The 16,757-nt window shown below is 43.7% G+C and overlaps 1 protein-coding gene across 6 annotated transcripts in view; it reads right to left on the bottom strand.

The window, feature by feature from the left end:
• Positions 1 to 16,757, bottom strand: part of ENOX1 (ecto-NOX disulfide-thiol exchanger 1) — a 593,767-nt gene that overhangs the window by 141,246 nt on the left and 435,764 nt on the right. For all 6 annotated transcript variants that reach the window (XM_044283882.1, XM_044283888.1, XM_044283885.1 and 3 more), the window contains one exon: positions 14,102 to 14,272. In XM_044283882.1, the coding sequence (XP_044139817.1) occupies positions 14,102 to 14,272 (171 nt within the window). The remainder of the gene's footprint in view (positions 1 to 14,101; positions 14,273 to 16,757) is intronic.

Below are 16,757 nucleotides of genomic sequence, written 5' to 3'. Positions count from 1 at the left end.
GAAGCTTCTATAACATATCGGGGTAATTTTTATGGAACCTCTGCACCACCAAATTCAGCACATGCTCCAGGCAAGGGATGTGCGTCAAACCGGCTAGTCCCAGAGCTGCTACGAGATTTCGCACATTATCGCATACCACCAGGCCGGGTTTGAGGCTCACTGACACCAACCACTCATCGGTCTGTTGTTCCATGCCTGTCCACAGCTCCTGCGCGGTGTGGGGTTTGTCCCCCAAACAGACATATTTTAAAACAGCCTGCTGTCGTTGACCCCTGGCTGTGCTGAAGTTGGTGGTAATGGTGTTACGCTGACCGGAGGAGGAGGCGGTAGAGGATGAGGAAGCGGAGTAGGAAGCAACAGGAGGCAAACTGAAGCGCACTGCATCCTCGGTGGTGGAAGGACATGCGCCAAACTGCTATCCACTGCCTCCACTGCTTTTACCCAGTGTGCTGTTAGGGAGATATAACGTCCCTGACTGTGCTTACTGGTCCACGTATCCATTCCGTAGTTGGGTGGACCTTGCCACAGATGGCGTTGAGTAGTGCACACCTGATTTTGTCCCCCACTTGGTTGTGCAGGGAAGGGATGGCTCGCCTGGAAAAGTAGTGGCGGCTGGGCACGACGTACTGTGGGACAGCCACCGCCATAAGGCTTTTAAAACTCTCCGTCTCCACCAGACGGAATGACAGCATTTCAAAGGCCAGTATTGAAATGCTGGCATTCAGGGCCAGCGATCGCGGGTGGGTAGGGGGGTACTTCCTCTTCCGCTCCAGTGTTTGGAAGATGGAGAGCTGAACGCTTCCGTGGGACATTGTGAAGATGCTTGGTGACCCAAGTGGTGGAGTTGCTGGCAGATCCTCTGTTTGTGGCCAATGTCACTCCAGAGGTGGATGAAGAGGCCGAGACTGCAGCAGAAGAGGAAGCAGGAGGAGCCAGAGACCTTTCTTGGTTTTTGAGGTGTCTACTCCACTGCAGCTTGTGCTTTGCACTTCGATGCCTGGTCATGCAGGTTGTGCTCAGGTTGAGAATGTTTATACCTCGCTTCACGCGCTGATTGCACAGCATGCAAGCCACTCGTGTCTTGTTGTCAGCACATTGCCTGAAGAACTGCCACACCAGGGAACTACTTGGAGCTGGCTTTGGTGTGCTCGGTCCCTTGCTGCGGTGGGCAGTAGCAGGCGTACTGTCTAGGGGACGGCCGCTCTGCTTTTGCAACCTGCTCCCTCTTCTGCTGTGTTGGTGGCTCTGTGCGACCACTGCCTCTTCCTCCGAACTAGACAAGTCACTCGCATGTCCTTGATTCCATGTGGGGTCTTCCACCCAGTCTTCACCCCCTCCCTCCTCGTCGGTCTGCACACTGCAGAAAGCCACAGCAGTTGGCACCTCTGTTTCGTCATCATCAGAGACGTGCTGCGGTGGTCCTTTTATGTACTCATGTTGAAACATAAGTGGTTGTGCATCGGTGCACTCAATCTCTTCCACTTCTGGGGCAGGGCTATGTGGAAGGCCCTGGGAAACCCTGCTAGCAGAGTCATCAAAAAGCAGAAGAGACTGCTGCATGACTTGTGGCTCAGACTGCTTGGATGATTTGCAAGGGGGTGAGGTGAAAGACTGATGGACATCGGCTAAGGGTGCCAACTCTGATCTTTCAGCAGGAGACTGGGTGGGAGACAATGTAAAGGAACTGGAGGCACTGTCAGTAACCCAATCTACTATCGCCTGTACAATCTGGCCTCACCATTTGTAAAGCCGCATTAGGCCCGACCAAATAACGCCGAAGGTTCTGTCGCCTACTCGCACCTGAGGAAGGTGTTTAAATTGTGCGTATAGCTGGCACAGATTGACCACGTCCTCTCCCTGCAACAGGACCTCCACCAGCAGCAGAACGACTGGGGTTACGTGCCTTATTTGAAGGTATCCTCATGCTACGCAAATTTAGGATCTTGCCCAAAATGGGTGTTTTTTAAACAGAATATAACAGCAATACCCAACGCGTGCATTTCACACTGACAGGTGCAGCAAAGGCCGCAAATTTCGTGTTTTGCCCAAAATTTGTGTTTTTTTTAAAATAATATTATGGCAGTATTTCAAGCTTGTATTTCACACTGAAAAATGCTGAAAAGGCCCCAGATGTAGGGTATTGCCAAAAATGGGTCTTTTTTTAAACCCAGATTATCGCAGTATTTCAAGCTTGTATTTCACACTAACAAATGCAGCACAGGCCCCAGATGTAGGGCATTGCCAAAAATGGGTGTGTTTTTTTAAACCCAGAATACTATTGCAGTATTTCAAGCTTCTATTTCTCACCGACAAATGCTGCAAAGGCACCAGATGTAGGATATTGACAAAAATGGGTGTTTATTTAAACCCAGAATATTATCGCAGTATTTTTAAGCTTGTATTTCACACTAACAAATGCAGAATAGGCCCCAGATGTAGGGTCTTGCAAACAAAATGGGTGATTTTTTTTTTTAAACCCAGAATATAATTGCAGTATTTTTAAGCTTGGTATTTGACTGTCACAAATGCACATACGCTGTGCTGGTGCACTGAACTTGCATAAAATGGCCGCAGAAACCAACCTAACTAACAGACGGATAAAAGTTATTTTTCTTTGTCACTGGGCTCAGGGCAGGGTAAAATGATTGTGCACTGCACCCACAAAACAAAATCTATGTAGATCGCCAAGTTAACAAGCACTTCTGATTAAAGATTCTTTCCTATTCTCTCCCTCACAGCAGCAGCATCCTATCCTACATTAATCAGAGCAGAGTGACGTGCAGTGCTACGTGACTCCAGCTTATATAGAGGCTGGGTCACATGCTGCACTGGCCAATCACAGCCATGTCATTAGTAGGCATGTCTGTAATGGCTTCTAAGGGCACACGAGTTAAACGCTTGTTGATTATCTGCTCTGCAGCCTTTCAAAAAGCGCCATTAACTCGCCGAACACCAAACTTTTACTGAACATTTCGGGTTCGGATCCGGGGTCCAAAAATCTTAAAGTTTGGGTTCGCTCAACCCTAAAGGTGACGTCACACACAGCTAATTTTGATGCTGGTTTTTGAGCCAAAGACAGAAGTGGATCCATTAGAAAGGAGAAGTAAAAGTCCTAAATATTTCTTATTCCTTTCCAATCCAGTTCAATCTTTGGCTCAAAGAACTGCATCAAAAATTGCCACAAAAAGCTGTGTGTGACACCTCTCAAATGTCATCGTAAGGCTAGGGCTACATTTGTCATGTGACTTCTTGGCGCAGAAAGGTCGTGCAACATTTTTATAATGATTGTCAATGGTGTCTCACTGTAACATGCTGCAACTGCAACACGACAGTCGCAGAAAATCCATCCAAGTTGGATTTTTGTGCGACTGTCGCATGTTGCAGTCGAATCATGTCGCAGTGTGACACCATTGCCCATCATTACAAAAAAATGTTGCGTGACATTGGCGTGACATGAATGCTGTGCGACACATGTTGCAATGTAGTTGTACCCTTATCGTGCAACACATTTTGCAGTGTAGCCCTAGCCTAATGGGCAGTATTTCTCGGGGCACATACACAGTCTTTGCAGCCTGTTTTTGCTGAATAATGTTTTTTTCTGATGCATTAGGACAAGTCCTCTCCTTTTAAGCAATATAGACACAATAGATGGTTGTCCCCCTTTTTTAAGCCAGAATCGCCGGCTATGGAGTACTCATCTATTACATTGTTACCCATTCATTTTAGTAGAAATGCATAGCTATTAGGCATCAAACTGAAAAAAAGTCAATTTTTTTCATTTTTTTTATAAAATAGAAGAATAAAATGTTAAAGATAGTCAATCCTGTTATTAATGAACCTGCTATTGATGCTTACATATCTGCTGTTAAATCTGAGATAAAGATGCTCAGAGGTGGAAGCATTAGTTCAACCTAGAGATGAGTCTAGCCTTATGGTGAAACCAGCAGATAAGGGCAGCACAGTAGTTATTATGGACACCTACAAGTACATTGTGGAAATATTGAGGCAACTTGGTGACACAGATGTCTACTGTGTCGTCCAAACTGATCCCAAGTTTGAGATTGCAAAGGTTATTCATCATAGTCTTTCTGAAGCAGTGGGGGCTGGCATAATTGATGGCGATCTTGCCGACTATTTAATGGTAGCTCATCCGGTTACTCTGGTGATATATGTATTACCGAAAATTCACAAGTCTTTGATTGATCATGTCTTTTTGAACGATGTGGATGTTACATTACAATTTACGCTGATACACTCAAACACGGCAGTACCATTTCTTGATACTAATGTTGTTCTCTCTGATGGCAAGTTACATACTCAGCTATATACTAGACCTACAGATAGGAACACTATCCTATCCTACAATAGTTGCAATCCTAGAAAAATGGTTAGATCTTTTCTATATTCACAGTTCTTAAGGGCTAGACGTATTGTGTTTGAACAGTGCAGGATGGACACTACTTTGAATATAATGGTAGATAAGTTCTTACAACAACATAAAGATGCAGTGTGCAAACTGGATGGAAGCAGCACTTTTGCCAGTCAGAGACCTAGATCACGGCAGACCGGAATTCCTTTCATCTCAACCTATACTGAGTTAAGTACTGACATAAGTAAAATTATTAGAGTATATTAGGAGGGTGTCTCAAGAATGTACCAGAATTTTCATATCGGAGAGCAAGTAGTCTGCGTGAACAGTTGGTCAGGGCAGATGTTGGATCTAAAAAAATTGTTAAACAATCTACATTGACGCAGCCTGGACTAGAGAGTGTTTTCCGTGTCTAAACTGCGTCAATTGTTGCTATATTTGTAAAGAAAAATCTTTTGTACATCCAACTACAGGGATTTCATATCGGATCCTCTCTCACCTAACATGTGATTCTAATTTTGTGATGTATGTACTGTCTTGCCCATGAAATTTACTGTATGTTGGCGAGACTTCAACTGATTTAAAGACCCGTTTAAATAATCATTGATACACAATACACAAAAAACATCTTGATCTGCCATTCTCCCCCCAAAAAATTGACCTTAAACATACTGAACGGGATATTTGAAATGTTGGATTATTGACCATGTGCCCATGCCCAGAAGGGGGAAATCAATAGAATTTTCTGAAGAAAAAAAAGAATTACAGTGGATCCATGTGCTTAATTGTTTAAAACAACATGGTCTTAATGTCGATTATAAAATTGGGAATGTATTGTGATTGGATAGTTTGCCCTCTATCCCAATTGGGTTCATCACCAACTCCTGCAGACTAGGTAGTTTTTTTTTTAGGACCAATATAGGTATTTACAATATTTTTTATGTACTTTTCTAATCATCATTTTTCTATTTTTTGCAGTCAATTCGCTGAGGAGAAGTGATGGATGAAGATGGAAGTTGGATGTTTTTTGGCTATAATTAAATTTATATTTCTATACTGTATATGTATATTACAGATATGCCTATATGTTCTTACCAATCTTTTCAAGCTGCTGAAAAACTGATTTTATATAGTTATGCAAATGTGTGGAAAAGAGGACAAGGGGCTGTACTTATCTGTGCTGGAGCTCCTCCCACCCTCTTGTTCTCTCCACCTTCCTGCCTCGGCGATGTCATCATGAGGCTGCTGGAAATCTCAGGCAGGTGCACCTTTCTGTGTGCGCCTGCGCCGTCTGTTATCTGCCGCTTGCTGCGGCTTAGGTGTACTATGCATGCGTCTGCGTGAGATTTCCAGTAACCTCATAATGACATCACAGAGGCTGGGAGGTGGAGAGAACAAAAGGGTGGGAGCAGTGGGGCCCCATTCGGATGGGTGTGGCTGGGCTCCAGTACAGATAAGTAAAGTGCCTTAGGGTCTTTATAATTCATTTGCATAATTATAAAAACTGTTTCGGGGGCTAGAAAAGACGGATAGGCACAAAGTCAAAGTATCTGGAATTGACATTAGGAGAGCTCTACTGACATCCCTACCATTACAAATGGTCCTGATTGCTGGCACACTGCCTTAAAAGGGATTTCCAGGATTATGATAGTGATGGCCAATCTGTGGGATAGGTTGCCAATATCTGAACAGACATCCCATCGATCAGCTGTTTGGACTGGCCATGGCGCTCCGGCCTCATCCCAGCTTACCAAACATAGCACCATACATTGGATAGCAGCTGTGTACGGTACTGCAGCTCAGGCTCATTCACTTGAATGGGACTGAGTTGTCCCTAGCCGATGAACGTGATGTCACTGATCTAGGAGGAAGCTCACCAGAGCACCGTGTTCTTTTCAAACAGCTGATCGGCAGAGGAGGGCTGGAGTTGGACCCCCATGATCAGATACTAATGTCCTATCCTGAGGATATGCCATCCTTTAAAAACTTTCATTGCTTTAAAGATCCCTTCAATTCCTGAACTGGTGGGTCTGTGCTTGCATCTTCTGATATCAAACATATGTTCTGTAAGCAGATGGGAGTAAAACAATGTCACGATTATGCCAAGAGCCTTAGAAATATAGACAGGATACATGCTGCAGCAATGGGTGACTGTCAGATACAATGCTGCATCCCTAGGCAACAGCTGCGTGGCATCCTTCAATCTTGCTTCATAGAAAACAATGGAAAATTACTTGCAGAGCAACGAGAAGGCAGTAATTATTGTATGACCAGCCATCACTCTCTGTCACACAGTGACAGGCACTGGGGTCCATTCCAAAGACGCAGCAAGTTGTAAAGTTCACTGGCATCTACACATAACATTTCTATGAAACGTGAAGCTTGTGGCAGAGTAGGTTTGTCATGAATTAGGCAGCCCCTGTTATTATGTGCATGAGACTGGTAAGAGATGATATCATTAAAGGATTTTATACAGTGTAGCCACAAGGGTATAATACAAATTCTATCACATATACCCTTGGCTCCTATTGATATTCCCTGAAGTGGTTGTACTTAAAATAAGTTTTCAATCTCTGCCCGATTCTGACAATTAAGTCTTCCCTGGAATTAGAGTTTTCTTAGAATTGGGGAATCTACATCTGTAGTCTTTGCACAGAGCTTTTATACTTGCTTTGATGCCTCTTCATTGGAATCACTAAGAATTGCAGAACCCCAGTGAGAGATTTCGTGGTCACATCAGATTAATATGCTTACAAAAAGCCTCTGGTTTGCATTTGAGGGGAACAAACCGTATGTCTACAGCGCTGCATTACAATTAGGGCTAGGGTCTCCCAGTGATGGGAAATTTTTGACATGTCTAACAAACACATCATGGAACACACTATAAAGAACTTTTAAATGAATCAGATTATTTTCCCCATTTTCAAAGGCAACTGCTGGAAATTACCTAGGGTGTAACATGTGTTTCACATGTGTTTCTTCTTTTTCGGAGAATGGGAAAAAAAATGGCTAAAGGGAAGCTACGGCCTAAAAAAAGAACCATTATTTTACTCTTCTCCAATGCATTACCGCTGGTGGTCCTCACCAGTCATTGCCGATTTCCCTGTCGTGGTTAAGTGCTGTGCAGATACATGACTGAAGCAGTCAATCATGGTTATGAAAGCATGTACGGCATGTCACTGCTGCAGTGCTGGAGCAGCATGGGTATTAACAGGTGAGTAACGGCTCTTTTGTCATGTTATGGTATTTCCTTTCTTTAGCTAATTCTATTTTTTATCTTGAAAAACCAATTTCACTTCCCTGCAAACACAAGTATTTAGTCCATGGCATCAGAGGGTGGTACATGACACAAGGATCCATCCTTGCCTCTTCAGGCCCTGCACTAGGCATTACAAAGTAAATCAATTTGGCATGGAGTATCCTTTTAAAAGAGGTACCCCCTGAGACATATTTTTAAGTGTTTTTCAAACTGGAAGTTTTCACACCCAACTGTACATTTAATAGTTGTCAAGCGGGTAAAAGTAGTGAAGCAATCACTGTTGGGCTGGGGTACAGAAGACCCACCAGAAGAACAGATTCTAAGGGCCGATCCTCCATCTGAGACCTCATTCACATCTCCATTCCAGCAGGCTGTTTCAGCACAGAGCAGCCTGCCGAATCCTCTACTTCACCGCTGGATCCCCATCGACTGTAATGAGGTATGGCAGTGATCCGGCAGATCTCTAGTATAAGAGTCAGGTTTCAGCCGGACAAAAGAAAACCATTGCATTAAAAGTTTTTTTTTGTCCTGCCTACAGCCAGCATTTGAGCTGGATCTCCTAAAAGGAAATGTGAATGAGGCCAAAATAAAAAACATTATGTGTTCGGTTTAGAATAATCAATGTCTGAATTTGGTTCTTGATGTTCCATAAAGTGCCCTTTTTCTTCTGTGATGCTCATAAATTTAATAAATCAGGAAATCGTACAGAATCGCTAAAATGAGAGCAGAATCTGATGAGCAGAATGTATACTCCAGTTACGGTTTCGAATTACTGGCTTTGAAATATTTAAGCACGGAAAAAAATAGAATGAAGTCTTGCAGAAGATAATACAAAGATGGACATATACTGCAAGCCTGATGGTGTGTGGGTTTTTGGCCTCTCTCCATATGCCTATGCAGTGATGTATGTTACAGCCCCTGGTCAGAGGTTTATGATACGTCAGCGGATTCTAATGAATTCCTTTTCCAAAGTATGCTCTTACAGGGAGTTTGTCACCTAATCTGAGCCTTTTAGACCGCTCAGATCAGGTTATAGACTCTTTGACCCTCATTACAATGGTATCTTTTTTTCCGTGTCTCTCGTTTAAATAATGAAAAAGACACTTTTTAAACGTATGCTAATGAGCTTCTGCAAGTGCCCAGGGGCGGCGTTACTGCCGCAAGTGCCCAGGATCCCTCGGCGATGTGCCCAGAAAAACACACCTCTTTCAGCCCTCTGGCCCGCACTTCTTTCCTATTATTACCTTCTCCTTTGCCTCCAGCCGGCGGAAGAGGATGGCGGGCCGGCGAGTCTCAGCGCAGCTGTCTTTAGTTGGCCGCAATATGAAAAGCTGTTTGTCTGCCCATAATGGGCAGAGCAGTGCGCAGGTGCGGGCCAACTCGTGACTTCCGCCGGCTGGAGGCAGAGGAGGAGGTGATGATAGGAAAGAAGTGCGGGCCAGAGAGTTTAAAGAGGTGTGTTTTTCTGGGCACATCGCTGAGGGGTCCTGGGCACTTGCGGCAGTAACGCTGCCCCTGGGCACTTGCAGAAGCTCATTTACATAAGTTCAAAAAGTGTATTTTTAATGATCTGGACGAGGGACACAGAAAAGAAAGGTACCATTGTAATGAGGGTCAAAGAGTCTATAACCTGATCTGAGCGGTCTAAAAGGCTCAGATTAGGTGACGGACTCCCTGTAAGAGCATACTTTGGAAAATAATTCATTAGAATCCCCTGACATACCATAAACCTCTGACCAGGGGCTGTAACATACATCACTGCATATGCATATGGTGAGAGGCCAAAAACCCACACACTAAAACGCTCAGATTAGGTGACAGACTCCCTTTAAATAGATCAATGCAAATAAACTGTTAAACTTGCATGACATATCATAATACACTCCGCAGCTGCTGTAGAACATCGGGATCCACACCTCAGCTATTGCAGACTCTCATAATACACACCTCAGCTGCTGCAGAACCTCATAATCCACACCTCAGCTATTGCAGAATCTCATAATACACACCTCAGCTGCTGCAGAACCTCATCATCCACACCTCAGCTATTGCAGAACCTCATAATACACACCTCAGCTGCTGCAGAACATTATTGCACACCTCAGCTGCTGCAGAACCTCATAATCCACACCTCAGCTGCTACAGAATATAATACACACCACAGCTGCTGCAGAACATTATTACACACACCTCAGCTACTGCAGAGCCTCATAATCCACACCTCAGCTGCTACAGAACCTCATAATCCACACCTCAGCTGCTGCAGAGCCTCATAATACACACCTCAGCGGCTGCAGAACCCCATAATCCACACCTCAGCTGCTGCAGAACCTCATAATCCACACCTCAGCTGCTGCAGAACCCCATAATCCACACCTTAGCTGCTGCAGAACCCCATAATCCACACCTCAGCTGCTGCAGAACCTCATAATCCACACATCAGCTGCTGCAGAACCTCATAATCCACACATCAGCTGCTGCAGAACCTCATAATACACACCTCAGCTGCTGCAGTACCTCATAATACACACCTTCAGCTACTGCAGAACATCATAATACACACCTCAGCTGCTACAGAACATAATACACACCCTGGCTGCTGCAGATCATCATAGTACAATCCTCAGCTGCTGCAGAACATCATTACATACACATCAGATTCTGCAGAACATCATAATACACACCTCAACTGCAGTAGACCATCATGCGGCAGTATATAATACACTCCTTAGCTGCTGCAGAACATTGTTATAAACCTCTCAGTTCCTGTAGAAAATCGTAACACAGACCTCACCTGCTGCAGAACCTTATAATACACACCTCAGCTGCTGCAGAACCTCATAGTACATGCCTCTATATTTCATGTGTAAATACAACAGATGACAATCCATCTCAGTTTTGCTGTAACCGCTGATGAACAGACATGCTATGCAAACACCAAAATGTACATATAGAAACACTCCAGCATGCGGCGTAAGTAATAACACCACATTTGTTGTTCACACTGGATTTTAAAAACTGTTCATGAAATCCTACAGAATTTATTACTACTTTCTCTGGATGCTGGACTTTTTCCTCAACATTACATGCAGGTATATATTTTACACAAGCATTAATACATACAGTGGACATTTATTAAGACCAGCATTTTGTACGCCAGTCTTAAAAGGACTCTCCAAGATTTTGTGAAAAACCTCTTATGTGCTTAACTGTGGAGGGAAGTTAGTTGCTTAGTACTTACCCTCTGTCGTGCCTGCTGACTCCACTATGGTTATGTGACCACTGGGCCTAGATGCGGGCTCTTCTGCACAGGTCCGTACTGGATGTGTTCCTTATTCTTTCTGTTCAGCTATACACTGTAAATGCAGCTGATCAGAACGACTCAAGAATGCAATCGGCCAGTAGTCACATAAAGGCAGTGGAGACTGTGGATTTGGCGGCACGACCCAGAGGTAAGTAATGAGTAGACTATGTACCCTCCACAAGTTGGCACACAGAACAATTTTCAGCAAAGCCTGGAGAACCCAGTCTCCATTCTCTAACGTTTAAGGCAGACAGGGTCATCTCATGGTGATGTGTCCTCAAGCGGCACGTGACCCTGAGGAGGGGGGCCCAGAGGACTAGACAAAGCAGCTGGGGACAGGAGTCCAGAGGACTGGGGACAGCATCTGGGGAGGGGAGTCCAGAGGACTGGGGACAGCAGCTGGGGAGGGGAGTCCAGAGGACCGGGGACAGCAGCTGGGAAGAGGAGTCCAGAGGACTGGGGACAGCAGCTGGGGAGGGGAGTCCAGAGGACCGGGGACAGCAGCTGGGGAGAGGAGTCCAGAGGACCAGGGACAGCAGCTGGGAAGAGGAGTCCAGAGGACTGGGGACAGCAGCTGGGAAGAGGAGTCCAGAGGACTGGGGACAGCAGCTGGGAAGAGGAGTCCAGAGGACTGGGGAGGGAGGGCAAAGGACAGGACATGGAGGATAGAAGATGGATGGCAGCTGAGGAGGGCAGAGGTCAGTAGGTGGAGGACAGCTAGTGGTGTTCCTTATGTATTACTTTCTGTGTCACTGTGCACTGTGTCCCTTTCCTCCTCCTGTTAGTGCCGACTACAGACCAGTCTCTTTAGCAGAACCCTGGCTGCACTAAGAAGTAGCTCCATTCATGATCCGTGCTGGTGGTCAAGGCTTATGTCACTGTTCTAATATTCTGAGATTCTGGAGCAGTTTAGAGGAGGGGGTGTCCACCAGGTCAGTCAGACACTGGATGCAATCTTGACAATAGTGTGTATATATATGCATACACACACACACACACAGGTACATATATGTATTTGCAGTAGCCATTGATTAAACAGTATCTGGAGCCCAGAATATCATACTACCCAGAGATTAAAGGGTTACAGTAGCTCATGAATACTTGAATGTGATGCAGTTGAGTGGGGCTTAAATCACCCTGAGAAAAGCAAAGACTGCATCAATGAATATTAAACTGGAGCCAAGGCGCTCCGTCTGAAGAAAGACCATCTTGGCTCAGTCAGACTGTGACGGATGGAGTCAGCTGGCAGGACTGCATATCATGCAGAGGGTACAGGGACAATGAAGGAGTGAAATAATTTTATCTCACTTTGCCCAAGGGAAAAAAATAGATTCTGGGCTCTTAGCAAAGGATTCATGGCACTCACATTTTATGTACATCTCACCAGACAGCATATGAATAAAAGAATGTAGCAAGACATGTAGGAGTTATCGACTGCTTTGTCTCCTATATACAGAATATTCATACTATGCAAAGTACACAGACAAAAAACATAAATGCACTCATAAATGTTGAATTTCTGAAAAACTCAGCATTCAGATATGTAAGTTATTACAGATGTGGTCTGATAAGACACTTGCCACAAAAGGACATAAAAGTTCTTCCCTCGCTGCCTCTCGCAGGTTAATTTTTTGTGTACCTCTTGGTAAGAGATTGCTTACTACTAAACATGCCTCTACAACACACTCAAATACATTTTGCCCAGTTGACAGACTTTGAGAGGGGGCATCACTGGACTGACAGAAGCAGCATGGTTCTTTTTACGAACTAGCCGACATCTAGGCCGTTGTGACCTAGCTGTTAGGAGGTGTTGAGAGCAGTGGATACGTAAAAACACACACATACGACAAACAGGTTCTGGAAGGCCCAAACAGACCACCAGTAGAAAGAATTGTTTGACTAGATGTTTTGTTGTCCAGCATCCAGACAGGGGTGGTGCCTTCGGACCTTTTCCAGGTATTTAGCAGAAGGAAATATGGCGTCAAGGTGTTGTTACGTTTCCTGCCATTGACAGACCGCCACTGTTGCCTTCATTTGCAGTGGTGTCATGAATGAGAAACCTGGACTGTTACAGAGTGGAACCGTATTGTCTTTAGAGACCACGTTTGCGCGGCTACCATTCCCATTCCTTTCTACAGGGCCGACAGAAAGAGCCGAGCCAGTGCTCGGGTATTTTTGGCAGCCCCATAGAAATGAATAGAGGGCGTTTGCATGTGCGCCCGCCACAACTTTTGGGGCTCCGTTCTCTGTGTAGGTGCAGGGTCCCAGAGGTGGGACCCGCACCTACCAGACAATGGGGACATATCCTAGGAATATGTCCAAGATGGGAAAACTTTTTTAATATGGCAAAGGAAAGAATTTTTTTTTTTTTTTTTTTTTTTCAAGGTTTAAAACACAAGAAAAACTATCATTATAATAGTACTGACCTGGAGAACAGAGGTAACAGGTCAGGTTTAGGAGAGGAAACAAAACCCATAAAACTGTGGAGGAATTTTTTGTTTTTTATAATTCCACCCCATTTAAAAAATGTTTACAAAAAAAAAAAAAAAAGCTGCATACATAGCCCAATATTCTGTAATACTAGTACAACAGTGCAGTCTGTAAGATTAGTTAAATGCATCATCAGTAATTTACCAATATTATTACAAATATAGTAAAATAATGAAAATCTGGAAAGAAAAATAAGGAATAGATGCATTGCTTACAACAGCAGATATTCTGTGAATGTACTGCATGCAGAGACTACGCAAACTATATTAGGGAACAGTCTCTTAACAGGAACCTTAGCTAAAAAAGATTAGTGTGTCTAATAGTGTCTGCTCATTAATAGTGGAAGTGTCTTCATCATGACCTTCATCAAATAGCCAGAGTGGAGGAGGACTACAAAGAGCATCTCTCTGGAGGACCCAACATTTCTGTACATTACACACAGGCAGGTCGTTCCGTTCAATGGGCACCATGGAATGCTTCATTGATGGGCATTATGTGATGCTTTCCCCTTTGGTGGCGTGCCTGTAGGGCACCATATGTCCAACCTATTTTGAACAGCACTTCAACAAAAGAAAGGATAGTCCAGTTGCACAACTGTAGGTAAAATAGATATGAGGGTACATTCACACAAACGTAAGCCGCCCATGCTGTGGACTGCAAATTGCTGGTTGGTACTTACTAGGATTTTGAGGAAAGAGGGTGCAGCTTTTACAGTGTATAATTTCTTTCACAATAGGCAGCTGTGTTGGTGGAGGTGGTAAGAGACCCATGCCAGCCATCATTGGATTGATTGGAGTTATGCCAGTCATCATACTCAGGCTTGGATCAAAGCCTGGTACGCAGAGGGAGTCTGCAAACAAACAGAATAGCAATACACCTTAGAAATAAAAGACGACATAATGCATAAGATTTAATGTCTCAGCTTAGAACATTTGGGAAAGTGCAGGCCTCCCAGTGTGTTATAAGCCATTTACTCATTGGGGGCAGAGCAGCTTGTAAATGCTGCATGCAGGGAAATCAAAGGGGATGCAATGTAATTAAAAAAAACGTAACAAAATCAAATCCCTGCTAGAGACATCTGAAACTAGACACTGAGAACACATCAGCTTCTCCTCAACAGTTGTTTGGATTGGCACAGGGTTTCTCAAATTGTCTCACAGTTTCTTTACCCTGAATGCCCTTAGAGGAACACACTTGTAGCACCAAGGTGTCCAGTTTCTGCTCTGCCCTGAAATGCGGAATGAATGTTTTATGTGAAGAGGACCGACCAAAACTTGAAATGCTGATACTTGAATATGAAATTCTAAGCTAGCAAGCTATTCAGCTTTACTCACATAACAGTTAAGTACATAGTATCACCCGCCGCTCTCCACTAAAACATTTCATGAGGCTAGCTTGCATTTAACTCTGCATTAACGGTGTGAGGAGGCAAGATACCAGCATCAAAGGTTATTATGATTCAGAAAACTTCTGAAGTATACTTGATCTGAAGGTCAACTGATTCATCTTCAACTCCCACAGTGGTGGTTACTAAAGTTAGTCACAGGGATTTAATCAATTCCTGAACAGCAAAACCTAATAGGCATCTGTACGGATTGTTATCCAGCATTCTGGATAGCAGACAAATGGACGCACCGCTATCCATGCCTTTCTAGGATGATCATCTTGATCAGAAGATGCTAAGAGTGAATATTATTCAAAACTTTTCTGGAGGTATCAGGACATTTGGTCTTAAAGGGATTTTCCACCTTTTAGAAATTGATAACTTATCCTCCAGGTCAGGGATGGCCAACCTGAGGCTCTCCAGCTGTTGCAAAACTACAACTCCCAGCATGTCCATGCTGTCTACAGCTAGCAGCCTACAGCAGGGCATGGAGGGAGTTGTAGTTTTACAACAGCTGGAGAGCCACAGGTTGGCCATGCCTGCTCCAGGTCATAAATAACCATTCGATAACGTCTGTGTGCTGTCTATTGCTCTTGCAATCTCATTCACTTGAATGGCTGAGTCTTGCAGAAATATCAAACGTAAATGGGGCATGCTGCACATGTGAACTGGCTCACTGACCATGATGTAGACAGCTCGCGGATGTGAACATCGCTCATTTAAAAAAGCCCTTCGCTTACAAGCTGCCACATTTTCAGATGTCTTCTACGTTTCTATACAGAGAGTACAAGTGAGCGGCACTAGGACAGTAGCTACGCTGTACTCTTGTACCAGTGAGCACCATGCTTTGCCGAAAGCTGCACTGAGAGTCCACACTTGCAAGCCATTTTAAACAGTGGCCAGATTTGTTAATGTGTCTGCGCCAAGCGGCATGAATTGGCACCTCTATGGTTTCTATGCTCTTTTCCAAGATATTCTAAGATATGCCATTTTGCACCACAATTCAGTAAACCACCCAAAAAAATGTCTCCCTCTAGACCACATTTATCATCCAGCCCCTGTGATAATTCTGGTGCAGGTCTAGGCAGTTTGTCTGAGATTTCTGACATTCGTAAATTAGATTAGTAAATCTGGACCAGTATTCGTAAATATGCCCCACTATATTAGCCAACAGTATTTGGAATTTTAGCCCGACGCAGGTATTATGTTTTATGCATACAGAGGATTAACACTAAAAGAAGCAAGCAGCATAAAAAGGCTCAAAATATAATAAACGTTTACAATCTTTCTTCTAAGAAATGTTACTTAATCATACTTCTTAAATATGGTAATTAGCATTTAGCAGGTAGCAGTATTTATAGAAAAACACAGTTTAGTCTAGATTATACTTATTACATTCGGGTTTTAAATTATGACTGAATAGTCTCCGGTTCCAATTTGTAAAAACACTCCTATAGGAGGGCATACACTTCAAAACAAATCAACCTGTGAAGTTAAAAATGACTAACTACAAAAGTGAAATTAACAAAAAAATAAAAAGCTGTCAGTAAACCCTTACTGCTTGTGTGCATGTTGTGGCACTGTGCACAGACAAGGCTTACTGAGTATTCTGCATATTAGGTTTAGACTCCTTGTATCCCTTACTAGGGAAGAGTGAATTGATTTCGTATGAAATATCGTAAGTCGATTTGCATAAAACTTTGTTCTAATACTGTACAGAGCAGGAGCTCCGTAGAGTATTAGAATGTATTGGCTCCGATGAGCTGAAGTTATTGCTTTGCAAAGTCTCGCGAGACTTTGCACAATAACTTCATAAATTAATTTGTACTGTAAAAAAAACATTTCCCAAACTTGGGTTCGTGACCAAGGTACCACTTAGAACTGAACCAAAGTTCGGGAAATGTTTTTTTACAGTACAAATGAAGTTATTGCGCAAAGTCTCGCGAGACTT

Source organism: Bufo gargarizans, chromosome 3, assembly GCF_014858855.1.
Source record: "Bufo gargarizans isolate SCDJY-AF-19 chromosome 3, ASM1485885v1, whole genome shotgun sequence".
NCBI lineage: Eukaryota > Metazoa > Chordata > Amphibia > Anura > Bufonidae > Bufo > Bufo gargarizans.
Note: the sequence above shows the minus strand (reverse complement) of the source record. Positions and strands in the feature narration are given on the sequence as shown.